This window comes from Leptonychotes weddellii, chromosome 11 (genome assembly GCF_054177405.1).
Source record: "Leptonychotes weddellii isolate Sample4059 chromosome 11, ASM5417740v2, whole genome shotgun sequence".
NCBI lineage: Eukaryota > Metazoa > Chordata > Mammalia > Carnivora > Phocidae > Leptonychotes > Leptonychotes weddellii.
The window spans coordinates 6,074,803-6,090,845 of NC_138379.1; the positions used below are offsets into that span (position 1 = coordinate 6,074,803).

General features: G+C 59.1%; 1 protein-coding gene across 2 annotated transcripts; it reads left to right on the forward strand.

The window, feature by feature from the left end:
* The first annotated feature begins 105 nt into the window (after nucleotides 1-105).
* MAP3K11 (mitogen-activated protein kinase kinase kinase 11) lies at nucleotides 106-15,909 on the forward strand. Of its 2 annotated transcripts, none has more exons than XM_081797786.1 (10): nucleotides 106-2,152; nucleotides 6,599-6,779; nucleotides 6,977-7,125; nucleotides 7,231-7,406; nucleotides 7,533-7,776; nucleotides 8,273-8,386; nucleotides 8,910-9,045; nucleotides 9,133-9,221; nucleotides 14,300-14,435; nucleotides 15,040-15,909. In XM_081797786.1, the coding sequence occupies exons 1-10, from the start codon at nucleotides 1,414-1,416 to the stop codon at nucleotides 15,767-15,769; spliced, it is 2,694 nt and encodes an 897-aa protein (XP_081653912.1). In that variant the 5' UTR covers nucleotides 106-1,413; the 3' UTR covers nucleotides 15,770-15,909. The 2 variants fall into 2 exon arrangements, with proteins under 2 accessions (XP_081653912.1, XP_081653913.1); XM_081797787.1 differs by having other exon boundaries at nucleotides 14,025-14,435; nucleotides 15,040-15,645.
* Nucleotides 15,910-16,043: the final 134 nt, after the last annotated feature.

A 16,043-nucleotide genomic window follows, 5' to 3' on the forward strand; every position in this document is an offset into this window, starting at 1 on the left:
TGGGTAATGGCGGAATTAATTGGCACAAAACTCTCCCAGTGAGTTACAGGAGGCGGGGAAAAGGGTGGAGGCGTGGACTTCCCAGGGCTACAGCGACAGCTTGCCACCAAAGCACGCCCCTTTCGGTCCGCCCCTTTTTAGTGCCGGACCTCAAACCCGCACTCTCGCCCCAAGCTGCCTCTACTTCCGGGTCACAGCTCAGACTTAGCGTGTAGAGAGCAACGCTCCAGAACAGGCATGAGTAACAGAAATAGGATAACGTCGTTTTTCTTAAAGTGACAGATTCAAGGCAATTGGGGGGGTCAATCCAGCGATTGTGAGGGCGATTTAGCTATTCTGAATCCAACCGCTGGGCGAAGTTCAGGACGACAGTCTCAGGTTTCCGCCCACTTGGTAAGGGGCATGAAGTGGGTTGTTTCCCAGGTGAGGGGAAGAGGACAGGCTTAGACAACCCGTTCCAATAGCTTGAGATGCAGCCAGTTCCGTCTTCCAATCTTGCCCACTCCCAACCCAAACTCAGCAAAGTCGAGCTTCTGGGCCCTTTGTCAGGTATGAAGGGAAGGAAGCGAAGAGGAGTCACACTGTCCTGCAACTTCGGAGCCAAGACTAGACTCAGGTTTGCCCCACTCCCAAGCCGGGTTCTTTACCCTGTTTGGCTGATGCGGATGCGGAGGGGATGGCCTGTCCTTAGCAAAGACCAACCTCGACCCTGAACCTTCTGTGATGGGCGTTCGGGGCTACCCATCCCCTCCTGCCCTTCATTGCCCGCCTACCCGGGAACTCCCGGGACCAGTGCCGGCAGCCTCTGGGAGGGGAGCAGCGCTACCCGACCGCGTCATCTGATGCTGTTTCCTGCAGGAGGGAGAAGAGCGGAAAAAAGTGAAACTCCACCCTCCACCTCTGCCTCCCGCCCCCGGGGCCAAAGTACAAAGGGAGGAGGAAGAAGGGAACGGGGTTGGAGCCGTCGGGCAGAGGGAGCCGGGCTGGGAAGCGGCAGCTCGGCCCAACTAGGGACACTCCAGCCACCCCCTGCGCAAAAAGACCCAACGGAGTCCAGGCGCTGCCCATTTTGGCCCCACCTTGCACTTGGCGAGTGCCGGAGCCAACCTCCCAGGACTGCTCCGGGACTGAGGGACGTTCGGGCCCCTCCAAGCTGGCCATGGTGAGACGCCGGAGGCCCCGGGGTCCCACCCCCAGAGCCTGACCACACTGCCCTGGGTGGCCCTCTAGAAACCCGAGATGCGGGGGGCCGGGAGTCAATACTCCTGGCTCCCCAGAGAGGTTTGGGTCTGGGGCTGAGGGCCAGGGCCCGGATGCCCAGGTTCCGGGACTAGGGCCTCGGCAGCCAGCAGGGGTGGGGACCAGGGGCACCCAGGGAAGGTACCCCGCTTGCCCCAATATCGGCTCCCAGCCATGGAGCCCTTGAAGAACCTCTTTCTCAAGAGCCCGCTGGGGTCATGGAATGGCAGTGGCGGTGGGGGCGGTGGGGCCGGCGGCGGAGGCTGGCCAGAGGGGTCCCCGAAGACAGCGGCTTATGCCAACCCGGTGTGGACAGCCCTGTTTGACTACGAGCCCAATGGGCAGGACGAACTGGCCCTGAGGAAGGGCGACCGTGTGGAGGTGCTGTCCCGGGATGCAGCTATCTCAGGCGATGAGGGCTGGTGGGCGGGCCAGGTGGGCGGCCAGGTGGGCATCTTTCCATCCAACTATGTGTCTCGGGGCGGTGGCCCGCCCCCCTGCGAGGTGGCTAGCTTCCAAGAGCTGCGGCTGGAGGAGGTGATCGGCATCGGTGGCTTCGGCAAGGTCTATCGCGGCAGCTGGCGAGGTGAGCTGGTCGCTGTGAAGGCAGCTCGCCAGGACCCCGATGAGGACATCAGTGTGACAGCTGAGAGCGTGCGCCAGGAGGCCCGGCTTTTCGCCATGCTGGCACACCCCAACATCATTGCCCTCAAAGCCGTGTGCCTGGAGGAGCCCAACCTGTGCTTGGTGATGGAGTACGCGGCCGGTGGGCCCCTCAGCCGTGCCCTGGCTGGGCGGCGTGTGCCCCCCCACGTGCTGGTCAACTGGGCTGTGCAAATTGCCCGCGGGATGCATTACCTGCACTGTGAGGCCCTGGTGCCCGTCATCCACCGAGACCTCAAGTCCAACAACAGTGAGTTTGGGGGAGCATGGTTGGAGGGCGGCATGGCCCAAGCACACACCTGCCAACTCTCAGCTGAGCCACCTGGGGATCCACTAGAGGCAGGAGCTCCTGCCCTAGGGGAGTCCCAGTTGACTTGGGGTGCTATGGGCCCATACTGGCCCCAGAGCGGGAGACCCAGGCACCAAACAGCCCTCCACGCCCCAGCCTCGGAGGGAGTCCTTGACCCCAGCTCCCAGCCACCAGGTTAGAAAATTGGGATCTCCCGGTTGAGCCATAAGCATCCTGCCTAACCGTGGGCACTACTTCAAGGAAGTAGAGCTCTGGATGCTGGCACTCATCTTCCTCTCCCCTAAAGTTCACCCTCGTGCTGTTGATGCTCTGCTCTTGGGGTAGGAAGCTCCTCCAGAACAGAGATCTGAGAGAGAAAAGCCCCCCCACCCTCTCCCCTACCCCTGGTGGTCCAGGCTGGGGACAGGGCTGGAATTCTGGCCCCGCCCATACCCCTGACTGCAGGACCTTTAGCTGGTTATTTCAACTCAGAGCCTCAATTCTGGACTCTGTAAAAAGGGAGTGACCAGGAAGGTGAAATGGCGTAAGGGGCTGGGCGAGCCTGGCGTCTGCTGCCTGGCACACAGTGGGTCTGCAGCTGTGCGGGTGAACATTTGAGGGCTGGATCACCGATAGGGCCTTGCCTGGAATTAGCGCGTGGGGTGGGCGTGGTGGGGCTAAGGGAGACTTAAGCAGTAAGGTAATCCATCTCCAGCCATTTTAGGCCCAACACACTGCCCAGCAGGGACCCAAGACAAGCAAGTGATAGGTTCAGAGGGCTTCCTGGAGCAGACAAGCTTCACACCAGGCCAAAAGCAGACGGGTTCAGAGAGGCACCCAGTTGGATGTTCGGTCAGGGCCTGGCCAGAGCAAAGGCAAAGATGCAGGACCCAGCACCACATACCCTGCCCCCCAGTAGTGGGGACACAGGGTCGGGGCTGATGGGTTATTGGAGAGACATGGGCAGCTCTTGTGGGGGAGTGAGCATGGATATTTTGGGTCTCCTGGCCTGGACTGACCATATACAAGTGGCTTGTGGGGAGCAGAACGCCAGGACCCAGTAATATCCGAGTCCTTGCCAGGCCTGGAGGGGTCAGGGGAAGCCTGCCACCACCCCACCTACTCCTCTCATCTAGTGGGGCACTTCCCACTGCTCAGCCTCCCTCCCTGGCCCTAGCCCTCCAGGGACCCCCACTCCCTGCTCCAACCCAAGGGAGATTCCCCGAAGGCCTTGGGGGAGGGGACTCCCTTCTTCTGTTTTTCCTCCAGTTTTCTTTCCAGAGTAAATGGAACAATAGCCCAGGCCCCTGCTCCCCACCCTCCCCACTGCTTCCTGCGTTTCCTGCTGCCCCTGAGCCGGCTTCCTGCCCCTGCTCCAGCCTCGGCTCCCTCCCCAGCCCAGCTGCCTGCAGGGGAGGAAAGAGCAGGGGGGGGGGTCTGTGGAGAGGAAGGAGCCAGGGATTGCATCCCCCCCCCCGCCCCCCCGCTTCCCCTGTTTCTCTCCCAGAGTCTGGGTGGTGGTGAAGGGCAGGCAAGGTGCCCTCAGCCTCTCTGAGCCTGGCCTCCCACCTCGAAGACCCCAGTCCTAGGCCTGGGGTGCTGTCTGCGGGATGGTGGGGGGAGTCCCTGGGTTGGGGGGGCACAGGCAGGAAACAATGGCGTGATTTTCCTGGACAATGGGGGCCTTGTGAGGAAGCCTGGCGGGGAGCGGAGGGGGAATTCTCTGGGCCCACGAGTCACAGGACTGACCAGCCAGCCCAGCCTGGGTCTGACCCCCCCAATTCTCCCCCAAAGGACTGCCCCCCCCAGTTGGAGACCTGGCCCAGGCCTCCCAGAAAGGAGAAGTAGGGACCATGGGAGGGAAGCGGAAGAGGTGTGAGCTGCCTAGGCCACTCCCTAGCCCCACAGAGGCCGGCCTGGGGAGGGGGCTGGGGGCCAGGGCCCTTTCAGAGGCCACGAAGCCCGCAGTGGGGACTGAGAGCATGGGATCTCCAGTCCCCTCTCCTCCAGGTGGCTCCTGACCACCCCTTCCCCAAGGTCTATATCAGATGCCAGAGGAGCAACTTGGGTTGGGACAAATGTAAGGCACTTGGAAAAAAGCAGGGGATGTGGAGGTGAGGGTGAGGCTTCAAAGGTGTCAAGCCAAGTTGGGGGTGGGAGGTGACAGGCCACCAGGACAAAGAAGTCCCAAGACTTTGGATGAGAGGCTGCCTGTCTCTGAGCCTCAGATTACCTGCCGGAAAAGGGAAGGCTGGCCTCCCAGCCAGAGACGCTGGTGCAGAAAGTGCTTCACTGGTCTGTGAGGTACAAGTGGCCAGTTGGTCTTTAAGAGAATGGGTGGCTCGGGTCACCAGAGGAGATTGGAGTCCCTCTCCAGCCTCAACACACAGACCCCTTTGGTCCCACCCCAGCCACCTGCCCCCACCCTGTTGCGGTTCTGCTTTGAAATGAGCCTGTGTAGCGTTTACTGAATGGTCCAGTTCTGAGCCTCCAGCAGCCAGGCCAGAGGCTATTGCAAAGCAGAGAATATCTTGTGACAGGACAGCTTGGAGAGTCAACACGAGATGGTAGAGGACTAATCTTTAGGACAGCTGACACAGTGTCCTAAAGATGTCCCACCCTGTGTGAAGGATTTAAAAAGTGTGATCTTGTTGGGGGCGTCTGGGGGGCTCAGTCAGTTGAGCATCTGACTCTTGATCTCAGCTCAGGTCTTGATCTCAGGGTTGTGAGTTCAAGGCCCAGGTTGGGCTCCACGCTGGGCATGGAGCCTACTTAAAAAAAAAAAAAAGGTTTAAAAAAAGTGTGATCTTGTTAAATACTTATGACAATCATCTGAGGTGGGTTTTGTTGTCATCCTTAGTTTTATTAACTGTTCAGGATTCAGCCCCAATCTGGCTCCAGAAGACAAGAAGGTGGATGGCAGGACCATTCTCTGAATTAGGAGAAGTGGCAGGCAGATTTGCCGGGCACGGTGGGATGATGAAGGTGGTTGTTGAGGGCATTTGGACGTCAGATAGGGCACTGATGGGCAGCTGAACTGGCTTCTGGCCTAGAGCTCCAAATGTGGGAGAGGCCAACGGGGAGGGGGCAGCGGGCACTTAGGAGAGGCCAAGACAGCCTGGGGGCAGTGGGCAGAGGTTGAGGAGAGGCCAGGCTCTGAGGACCACTGACACTGAAAAGGCTGAGGATGGGGAGGCCCTAAGGAAACAGCACACACAGGCAGAGGCCCCAGAATCAAAATAAGAAGGGAGAGGGTGGACAGCAGTGCCAGATGCCCCCACAAGGCCCAGAGAGCTTGGCCAGCAGTGGGATCAGGGGGGTTATGGCTTTATGCCTGGAAAAGTGAATACCCTGGTTCTGCCACCTCCTCTGAGAACTCCTCCCTTTCGCCAGGCGGGGTTAGGCGCCCATCCCCTCTGCCCCACCCCCAGGACCCTAAGCTGCCCCCAGAATGGTGCCGTCACCCTGGACAAGAGAGCTGACAGGTGTGTGTGCCCTGAAATGACATATGTTCAGAAAGGTAGTTGGCTTGGATGTCGCTTCTCTACAATTACTAGGAAAGGGAGAGGCCCTTTCAAACCCTTGATGATTCTATGACATTGTCATCTTTCTGTTGCTCAAAACCTTCTTTCATTTGAGCCATGTTTGTCCTGATGAGATGTGTTAAGTTGCTGCTTCTCCTCTCTGTACAGAGTATGGTGGCCCCACCGGGGTCAACACCACAAGCCCCTGCCAGATCTGACCATCCACTCCCACATTTGTCCCAAGCTCCTCCTTTCTGGCCAAGAACCTTCACTTCTTGGACCCCTTTGTTCTTCACATCCAGCTGCAGCAGTAGACATCTTTGGTCGGAGTCTCTCCCCTGGGAGTGGCTGTATAGCCAAGAGGGGGTATGGGCACCAGGGCCTGCTGGGTTTCCTTTCTCACCAAGGGGTTCCCTCCTGCTCCGCATCCCAAGGGAGGTCCTAATTCTCACACTCCTGCCTCAGCAACAGGACAAGACATGGGGTTTCTATTCAATGCGGCATTAGGGGAAAGTTAGAACACTGGCTTTAGAACCACACAGACCAGGTTGCAACTGTTCTTTATTTGCATATGATCTCGGCAAGTCATTTCTCTGCCCAGTTTCCTTTTCTGTAAAATTGGGATGATGATGTGTACCTCAGAGATTGTTTTGGGAGTGCTAGAGCTGAGCATAAATGCCCGGCCTCAAGGAGCCCCTCCATAAACATTTCCCAGCATTGCTATTTTTGTCTGAATCTACCCCAACTCTCCAGAGCAAGGCCACCTCTGTGCTCCCCAGGACCTAGCCAGCACGTCTGTCAGATGACGGTTTGCTCCTAGAGCCTCCTTTGTCCCCACGACCTGAGCGTGGAGCACCCACAATCCTGCCCCCCTCCTCCCCAGTTCTGCTGCTGCAGCCCATTGAAGGCGATGACATGGACCACAAGACCTTGAAGATCACTGACTTCGGCCTGGCCCGCGAGTGGCACAAAACCACACAAATGAGTGCTGCAGGCACCTACGCCTGGATGGCTCCTGAGGTTATCAAGGCCTCCACCTTCTCTAAGGGCAGCGATGTCTGGAGGTGAGGCCTGGGTGGAGACTGGACAAGGCCATCTGTGGGCTGAAGAGGGCAGCGGTGGCTACCCAAATCTAGGGCTGGGCAGAGAGGCAGAGCCCAGAGGGAAGGACCCAAATCATTTGGTTCCTAGTTGCTCTGGGGTAAAATGATGACAACGAGTAAGTAGAGGAGGGGACACAGACCCTTTGTCTTGCCTACAGTTTTGGGGTGCTGCTGTGGGAGTTGCTGACTGGGGAGGTGCCCTACCGTGGTATCGACTGCCTTGCTGTAGCCTATGGAGTAGCTGTCAACAAGCTCACGCTGCCCATCCCATCCACCTGTCCTGAGCCCTTCGCACAGCTCATGGCAGGTAAGGGAAAGGGGCTGGAGGGTGAGGGACAGGGCTCCTTGGCACAAGACACATCCATCCACAGACCCCTTCTCATTCTGTTCCCCCTCCACTCCGTGTCCCCAGACTGCTGGGCGCAGGACCCCCACCGCAGGCCCGACTTTGCCTCCATCCTGCAGCAGCTGGAGGCGCTAGAGGCGCAAGTCCTGCGGGAGATGCCGCGGGACTCCTTCCATTCCATGCAGGAAGGCTGGAAGCGCGAGATCCAAGGCCTCTTCGACGAGCTGCGGGCCAAGGAAAAGGTGGGGGTCACGGGATTGGAAAGAGCCACCGGGAAGTGCCTCCCCATCTCCTTGGGGCAGAGAGCGGGGGCCGACGCTAGGGTCCGTACCGGACTGATCCCACTGCCTTCACTGTCCCGGGCACAGGAACTTCTGAGCCGCGAGGAGGAGCTGACCCGCGCGGCGCGTGAGCAGCGGTCACAGGCGGAGCAGCTGCGGCGGCGCGAGCACCTGCTGGCTCAGTGGGAGCTGGAGGTGTTCGAGCGCGAGCTAACGCTGCTACTGCAGCAGGTGGACCGCGAGCGGCCGCACGTCCGCCGCCGCCGGGGCACGTTCAAGCGCAGCAAGCTCCGCGCGCGGGACGGCGGCGAGCGCATCAGCATGCCCCTCGGTAAGGGGCGGGGCCCAGCGCGCCGCCCAGCCGTTGGCTGCGTGAGCAGAGGGGTGGGGTCAGGCCTGTGCCGGCCACACTGGGATTGGTCGGGGATGTTGGTGGGTGGGCCTGTGAGCTGAAGGCTGGAAGGGGTGGGGCCCGGAGAGCTGTTTTCGTGTGTGGGCGGGTTCTGGCGGAAATATTTGCATGGCGCCCGGGGAGGGGCGGGGCTCATGAAAGTTCTGGTAAGACCTTGGGGACCCGGCGGGTCTCCTCCCGGGAATCCCCGTCTCCGCACAGCTTCTTCAGAAGGTGGCGTCCAGGCCGTCCTCCTTCCTTACCGAGAGCCTGATGGGGCCCAGGAAGGCAGTGATGCCAGCCCCAGTCACGCAGCCACCGTGCCAGGCCCGGTCGCTGCCCTGCCTTCGTGGCCTGGGAGCCGGCTCACGGCCCTGAGGGTTAGACGTGGCTCTTCTTCACCACGAACCTACACCCTGCTTTCCCCCCACCCCAGACTTCAAACACCGCATCACTGTGCAGGCCTCACCTGGCCTGGACCGGAGGAGAAACGTCTTCGAGGTCGGAGCTGGGGATTCGCCCACCTTCCCCCGGTTCCGGGCGATCCAGTGTAAGAAACCTCCTCATGCAACCCCCCCACACACACACACACCCGTTATCCAACTTCTGTCAAACTTTACCTTAGGGGGTGGATGCCACCCACTGTCTCCTCCTCTAACTCCCAGCACCCGGGCTCCCTCCCATGTCTGTGGTACCTCTGAGTTCTCTTGGCAGCATTCGTTTTATCTAAGTTTTATAGATGAGAAAAGTGAAAAAAGTAACTTGCCAAATGTCACACAGCTGACGAGGGGCAGGGCCAGAATTCAGACACAGGCAAGCTTGCCACTGGGTGCTACTGAGCACAATGGCAGCTGAGAGACTGGGTGAGATGCCCCGCCCCACTGCTAGCCCCAGGACCCAAACCCACCTTCCCCATCTCCGTTCTGTTAAGATTCTCTGTGCCCCAAAGCCCACCCTCGGAACAGTATGGGTTCCAGCCTGATCCCCCATCCCCTAAGAAGTTGTCCCTGGTGCCTGACTCTCATGATGGGGCTCTTGACCTCAGCTCAGAGTCCCCGGTTTTCCTCCTACAGTGGAGCCTGCAGAACCAGGCCAGACATGGGGCCGCCAGTCACCCCGACGTCTGGAGGACTCAAGCAATGGAGAGCGGCGAGCATGCTGGGCCTGGGGTCCCAGTTCCCCCAAGCCTGGGGAAGCCCAGAATGGGAGGTGAGTGCCTGAGTGCCCCCACCCCGCCATCATCTGCCTCCCAGTGGTCCCGAGATTCATGAAGCCCAACTCCCCTCCCCTCCCCAGGAGAAGGTCCCGCTTGGACGAAGCCACGTGGTACCTGGATTCAGATGACTCATCCTTGGGATCTCCTTCCACACCCCCAATGCTCAATGGTGAGTGGCCTTGTCTACCCCCTGCAGACTCTTGCTGCACTCCTGTGGGTACTATGGGGAGAGCTACAAGAAGTTAACTGTGGGGTAGGCCGTTCCTAGAACCCACATCTGACCTGTAGGTCCACAGCTGAGCCCAGGCTTCGGGAGGCCCAGAGTGCGGTCCTCTTGTCCAGGCGTGGCCTGCAAGAGGGCTCTGTCCTGGCCCTGTGGCAGCTGTTTTGCCTCGGCAGGCTGTAGGGAGGGAAGGAAGACAGGGAATGGTACTCCCCATCTGGGACCCAAGGGAAGCTGAGTCCAGAGAGGGGAGGGAAACTGCCCACGCATAGTGGAGCCAGGCAGGTGGCTGCCACACTGTGCTTCTCAGAGTCCCTTCTGGGGATCCTCTAGGTGGAGAAGAGGATAAGAAAGCTGAGCAGAGGGGGATCCAGGGCCTGCTTTCACTGCATCCGGAGCAGTTCTGAGCTTTTCTGTCCTCCAGGAGGATAGCTGTAGTTACTAGGCTCCAGGCATGCCATCTGAACAACAACCCAGTGAGGGACATGCTATTATTATTGCCATTTCAGAGATGAGAAAATTGAGGCTCTGAGAGGGAAAGTAACCTACCTAGAGCCTTCACCTGAGGATTTGAACTCAGAGAGGCTTAGAAGCTTTCACTTGAAGCAAGGGTTGGGCACATAGACACTGCTTGGGAAGCTAAGGGGTTGAGCAGAGAGCAGGGCTCCTGTGTCAGAGGGATAAGAGCTCAGCTCAGGATTGGCAAGGGGTAGAAAGCTGCATCCTTCCTTGCCTCTGGGTCCCATCAGCGCCCCTGTCACCCCACCCAGCATATCACCTCCATCATTATCGAATTACATTTCATAGCAGTAACAATGGGTAACATTTACTAGGTCGCTCCTATGTGCCAAGCAATGCTGTGAAGTGGGTATTATTATTAGCACCATCTTGTAGAGGCGCAGAGGGGTTATGTGGTTTGATGTAGGGCACACAGCAGAACAAGAGATTTGAACCCAGGTCTGACTCCAGAGGTGGGACCGCTGACCCTCATCTGCCACACCATTCGCCACTCCAGAAATCACACTGCCCCAAGCTGGCTGGGCTGCAGGGACTGAATTGAGAATTGGAAGGCCAAGGGGGAATCTTGGATTCACCTGCTCTAGAATGTACCAAGCTAGAAGGGCCAATAGAGAACTTAAAGTCCTGTCAACCCAGGTGTGTAAGTTGAGGCAGCCCCTACCATGTTCCGCAGAGCCCTCTGGCCCTGACCTTCCCCAGCAAGCAGGAGTGGGACACAGGGGCCTGTACGCAATCCTTCTCAAGCTTGCCCCTTATCTGGAAGGATCTCACCTACCCCAGCCCAGTTGCTGGCCGAGCACCTGGTTCGCCGAGCACCTGGTTCCCCGAGCAGAAGCCCACACTCCAGTGGCCATTTTGGGCCCAGGAGAGTACATGACCTTGACCTCTCAGCCACCCACAGAGTCAAAAGGCTGGCTGAGAATCAAAGAAGACCCTATGAGATTGCCCCAGGCATACGCCATACTACTGGGGAATGGGTTGCAGTGAGTTGCCTGCTGGTGGACGCAGTCAGCCTACTCTGAAGGAATAGCCCTTCTGATCCTCATGCCCCAGAGGTTCTGGTTCAGGTTCAACATGAAGCATGTTGCCCTGTAGCTACTAACGACCACATGGCACGTCCTTGCTGTGAGGCCCCACGGAAGCAATTTCACCTTCGTCTGTGGGTCCAGGATGGCTGTACCGCTTTATCCTAAAGCACAGGGATGCCAGCTTCTCGTGCTAGGAAGCTTAGAGGCAAGTTCAGGGAACTCCTTACTGAATTACCTTGAGCAAGGCACTTATCTCTTGGAAACCTCTGTTTCTCAGGCCATTGACTGCAGGAACGTCTTTACACTTTCATTTTGTGTACTGACTTCCATCTCCCCTTAACTCTATCTCATTTCTCCTGCCGGTTCGAAACACGTTTGTGCCCTGTTCTCATTATAAACGGTCCGTTTCTTCACCTGCAAAGTGGTATAGTAACACTCACCTTGTGTGGCTGTTGCAAGGATTTTAAGAATGGACTCTTCCATCCAGCGTGTATCGATGCATTTTATGAGCCAGGCATGGGCCTGTTAGAAATCAGCCCTGCCCTGCCCTGGGGGCGGGCCTAGTTTGGTGGATGGGGCAGCTCATGAACGAACTAGTGCAGCGGACGGCAGGGAGTGGCCAAATCAGGCCTGATGTGAGCCATGACTGATCCAGTGAGGAGGCTTCTGGAACCTTCTAAAAGAGGAAAGCGCTACTGACTCCACTCCGGACACCAAATGTACGGTTCACGTTCAGTTCTGACACAGGCTGGCTGGGGTTAGCATCAGACCCCTCAGGTTAAGGGCTCAGTCCCCGCAAGACTGCCCCCCCCCACACACCTCAGACTCCAGTCACAAGACCCGGTTGTCCCCTGTGCTTCTGACCACCCAGCTCTAAATCGGAGGATCCCGTGACCTCCTCAGGTTTGATCATTTGCTAGAGTGGCTCAGAACTCAGGAAAACAGCTTACTTACTAGATTACCAGTTACTTATAAAGGATGCAGATCGAGAACAGCCAGAGGAAAGAGATGCAGAGGGCAAGGATGTGGGAGGGGGCGTGGGGCTTTAGTGTCCTCTGGGGCACCACTCTCCTAGCACCTCCACATGCTGACCCACCTGGATGCTCTCTGAACCCTTTGGCTAGGGTTTTGATAGAACCTTCATTATGTGGATGGGATCAGTTGATTAAACCATTGGCTGTTGGTGATAGACCTCAATCTCCAGCTTTCTAGTCACATGGTTCATGCCCCCAGCAACCGGACCCGGATCCTTATGGGCTTTCCAAAAGTGACCTCATTAATCTGAACTTAAAAGTGATTAAAAGGGGCTGGTTAGGAAGAGCAGAAGATGCCCCTTTTACTTAATCAATCACTTAGGAAGATCTGAGAGTTTGAAGAGTTCTGTGTGAAGAATGAGATGAAGACTTGATGGATATTTTTTATTGTAATTAACAGTATCAGCTTCACAGAAGAGGTGCCCCTTCACATAGGTCCTTTTTTTTTTTTTTTAAGATTTTAATTTACTTATTTGACAGAGAGAGACACAGCGAGAGAGGGAACCACGAGCAGGGGGAGTGGGAGAGGGAGAAGCAGGCTTCCCGCTGAGCAGGGAGCCCGATACAGGGCTCGATCCCAGGACCCTGAAATCATGACCTGAGCTGAAGGCAGACGCTTAATGTCTGAGCCACCCAGGCGCCCCCTTCACATAGGTCTTAAATGGTGAATAAGGGATCACAGAAAGCCAAGGTGGGAAAGGTGTGCTGGGCGGAGGGAATAGTGTGTGTGCAGGCACCGGGCTTCCCACACCCAAGGGAGAGGAAGCCTGGCTGGAACTCGGAGGGGAGTTGAGAGCCAGGGAGTTGCAGGCCCCAGGCAGCAGGTGGGGGCCAGGCCTTCGTCCCCTGGGTCTGTGAGGCCCAGCCCAGTTCCAGCAGATGTCGGTTGAGTGAATGAGTGGGTGAAGCTGGAAAAGCAGGCAGGAGCCAGTTCAGGAAGGGCCTGGAAATGAGGAGGAATTTAGCCTATTTGCATTTTAGAAGGCAGGGGCCTGGGTAGGGGGGGATAGGTCAGAGAGACTGGGTAAGGGTTGTAGCTGAGAAAAGGGACCCTGAACTGAGTCCTGGTAGTAAAAGCTCAGTTTCCCCAGCATCGAATTTCTTCCTCTGGACACCCAGCCCCATGTCCCACTCCAGGCCTGGCCCAAGGTGGGTGGAGTGAGGGAAGGCTTTGAAAGCCCAGCCAGGAGCTTGGACTTTATGTTAGTGGTAATGGAGAGCCATGGCAAGTTCTAGAGCCAAAGAGGACTTGACAAAATTGGGCTTTGAGGAGGCCATCACAGGACCATAGGACCCTACCACCACCACCTTCTCAATGTCCGGTTCCCCAGACTCACCACTGGTGGTCTAGAATGGAGTCAGGCCAAGCTTAGGCCCATAGGCAGGACACTGATGTCCTGAAGTCCAGAGCAGGATCTGGTTGGGAAGTGGCAGAGAACAAAGGCTTCACTGCCTCCACCTGGAGTGAGGCCATCTCCAGCCCTCACTGGCTGTGCAGCCTTAGACACAACGTTAACCTCTCTGAGCCTGGAACCCCTGGGGCATGAGGATCGAATAACATACTGCCCCTAAATCACCGAGCTCAGGCCTGGCACAAACAGCTGACCACTCTGAGTTTCTGTTCCCTCATTTCTAGAATAGGGACAGTGACCCGTGCCTCTCGGGGCTGTTGTATACATTGGAATTGACCTGTGCGCCCTGTACAAGCTACTGATGGAGTTGGGGCAGAAGGACCGGGCCTGGCCCGCCAGGAAGGAGGTGGGCACAGGGCACAAGTCCCAGCCCTGTCCTTGGAGCCCTGCAGATGCCCCTGGCTGGCCATTAAGGCCGCTGAAGTCAGCTGGGATCTGGCCTCAGCTTGCCTCCTGGCGGGCTCACCCCCGCCCCCATCTCCCGGCTCCCAGGCTTTGCTCCTGCTGACTCCTCAGCCTCTGCTGACCCCCCCGCATACCCGCGCCTTCTGAAAGGCCAGAGAGAGAGAGAGAGAGTGTGTGTGTGTGAGAGATGGGGGGAGGCCCGGTGCCTAGGGAGGGACTGGGTGGGGGAGTAATGGAGTCAGGGAAGACGTTGGTGGGGAGCAGACCTCCGTCCTTGTTCCAGGGCCACTGAGGGGTCCCCGTGGCCCCCGCCCGAAGACGGCCTAACGTGTGCCCGCCCCCCGCTGCCAGGTAACCCCCCGCGGCCGAGCCCGGAGCCCGAGGAGCCTCGGCGCCCAGGCCCGGCGGAGCGCGGCAGCGGCTCCGGGACGCCCAAGTTGATCCAGCGCGCGCTGCTGCGCGGCACCGCCCTGCTCGCCTCCCTGGGCCTGGGCCGCGACCTGCAGCCGCCGCCGGGGGGCCCGGGCCGCGAGCGCGGGGAGACCCCGCCGCCAACGCCCCGCGCGCTGCCCGCCACGTCCCCCGCCGAGCCGCCCCCCTCCCAGCTCATCCGCTTCTCCCCCAAGACGCCCGACGGCCGCGCCTCCCCGCTGAGCCCGGACGCCCCCGGCCCGCCCACCCCTGCGCCCCTGCTGCTGGAGCTGGGGGTCCCCGTGGGCCAGCTGTCCGCCAAGAGCCCCCGGCGCAAGGAGGAGAGGCGTGGTGAGTGGCCCGAAGCCGGCCTGCTGCGGGGGGGGGGGGAGGGGGGACAGAGGGGAGGAGGGGCTGCTGGGGGCCTGCAGGGCAGTAGGCGGGGGAACGCCTCTAAGGACCTGAGTTCTAAGTTCAGCCACCCAGTGGTGGGGGATGGGGTGGGGCCCGGCCAGGCGGGTTGTGAAATAATAGGAATAATCATCGTGAGGTGAGGTGACGATAGCTAGCTAACGCCTACTGGTTGCTAACTTGGAGCCAGGTACTGTTCCTACTGCCATAGAGAGAGATTTGTCTCATTTAACCACCCTGGCGACCCTGTGAGCAAGGTACTCCTGTTACACCCAGGTTCTAGATGAGGAAGTTTAAGGCACAGAGAGATCAAGGGGCTCAAGGCTCCCACCAGTAAATGGCAGAGCTGGGATCCAGGCCCAGGCTTGCTCTTAGCACTGCATAAACAGATGCTCCACAGAGCAGAAAGGGCCATGGACGTTCTGAGTCGAGCAGCTCCCTGTGCAGGTGGGAAAACCAAGGCACAGAGCCGGGCAGTGCCTCCTGCGGACACCCAGGATTTGGTGGCTGCCTGACCCCCGTGCCCCCTCCCCCCACTTCCTAGGAAGCACTGTCTCACCCCCACCCGGGATATCACGCTCCGCTCCTGGCACCCCAGGCACTCCACGCTCACCGCCCCTAGGCCTCATCAGCCGACCCCGGCCCTCACCCCTTCGCAGCCGCATCGACCCGTGGAGCTTCGTATCAGCTGGGCCACGGCCTTCGCCTTTGTCCTCGCCACAGCCTGCGCCCCGCCGGGCACCCTGGACCTTGTTCCCAGACTCGGACCCCTTCTGGGACTCTCCACCCACCAACCCCTTCCGGGGGGGCCCTCAGGACTGCAGGGCACAGACCAAAGACATAGGTGCCCAGGCCCCGTGGGCGCCAGAGGCAGGGCCCTGAGTGGGCCGGGCCGCTCCCCCGTGCTCCAGCTGCCCCAGAGGACCCACAGTATACACTGGAACAGGAGCCGGGCAAGCCTGGAGCTGCCCGGTTTCCCCCAGGGACCCCACCCCCTTTGGGGGTCAGGAACACTACACTGCACAGGAAGCCTTCACACTGGATGGGGGGCCTACAGCCCCCACACACCTGCAACCTTTGGGTCCCCCGACTTACCTGCCCCATTGGGGCCCAGCACTGTACCCAGCTGGTTGGGAGGACCAGAGCCTGTCTCAGGGAATTGCCCCCAGGGGTGGTGCAGGAAGGAGGGGAAGTGCAGGGGAGAGGGCCAGCCTCAGCTGTCACCAGCACTTTGGACCAAGCCCTGCTACTGTGGCCCCTGCCCCAGGGCTTAGTGCCTGGACCCCCCCACCCCCACCCTGGGGGTCATCTAGGGCCAGGACTCTCTGGTGCCTTCCTGCTGCCCCGGCCAGGGTTGGGGCCTCGGCCTCGGGATCCAATGAAGCCAAATAAACTCCCCAAGCTGTCTCCCCAAGCATAGCTTGTCACCTTTTTGGAGGTAACCGGGGGATCCAACCCGTCTCGCAAACCTGGTGACTTCAAGCCCCCAGTACAATGGGCAGGCAGCCTGGGCCTCGGCTGGGGTCCAGTCCATTGGCATCAGTCAGG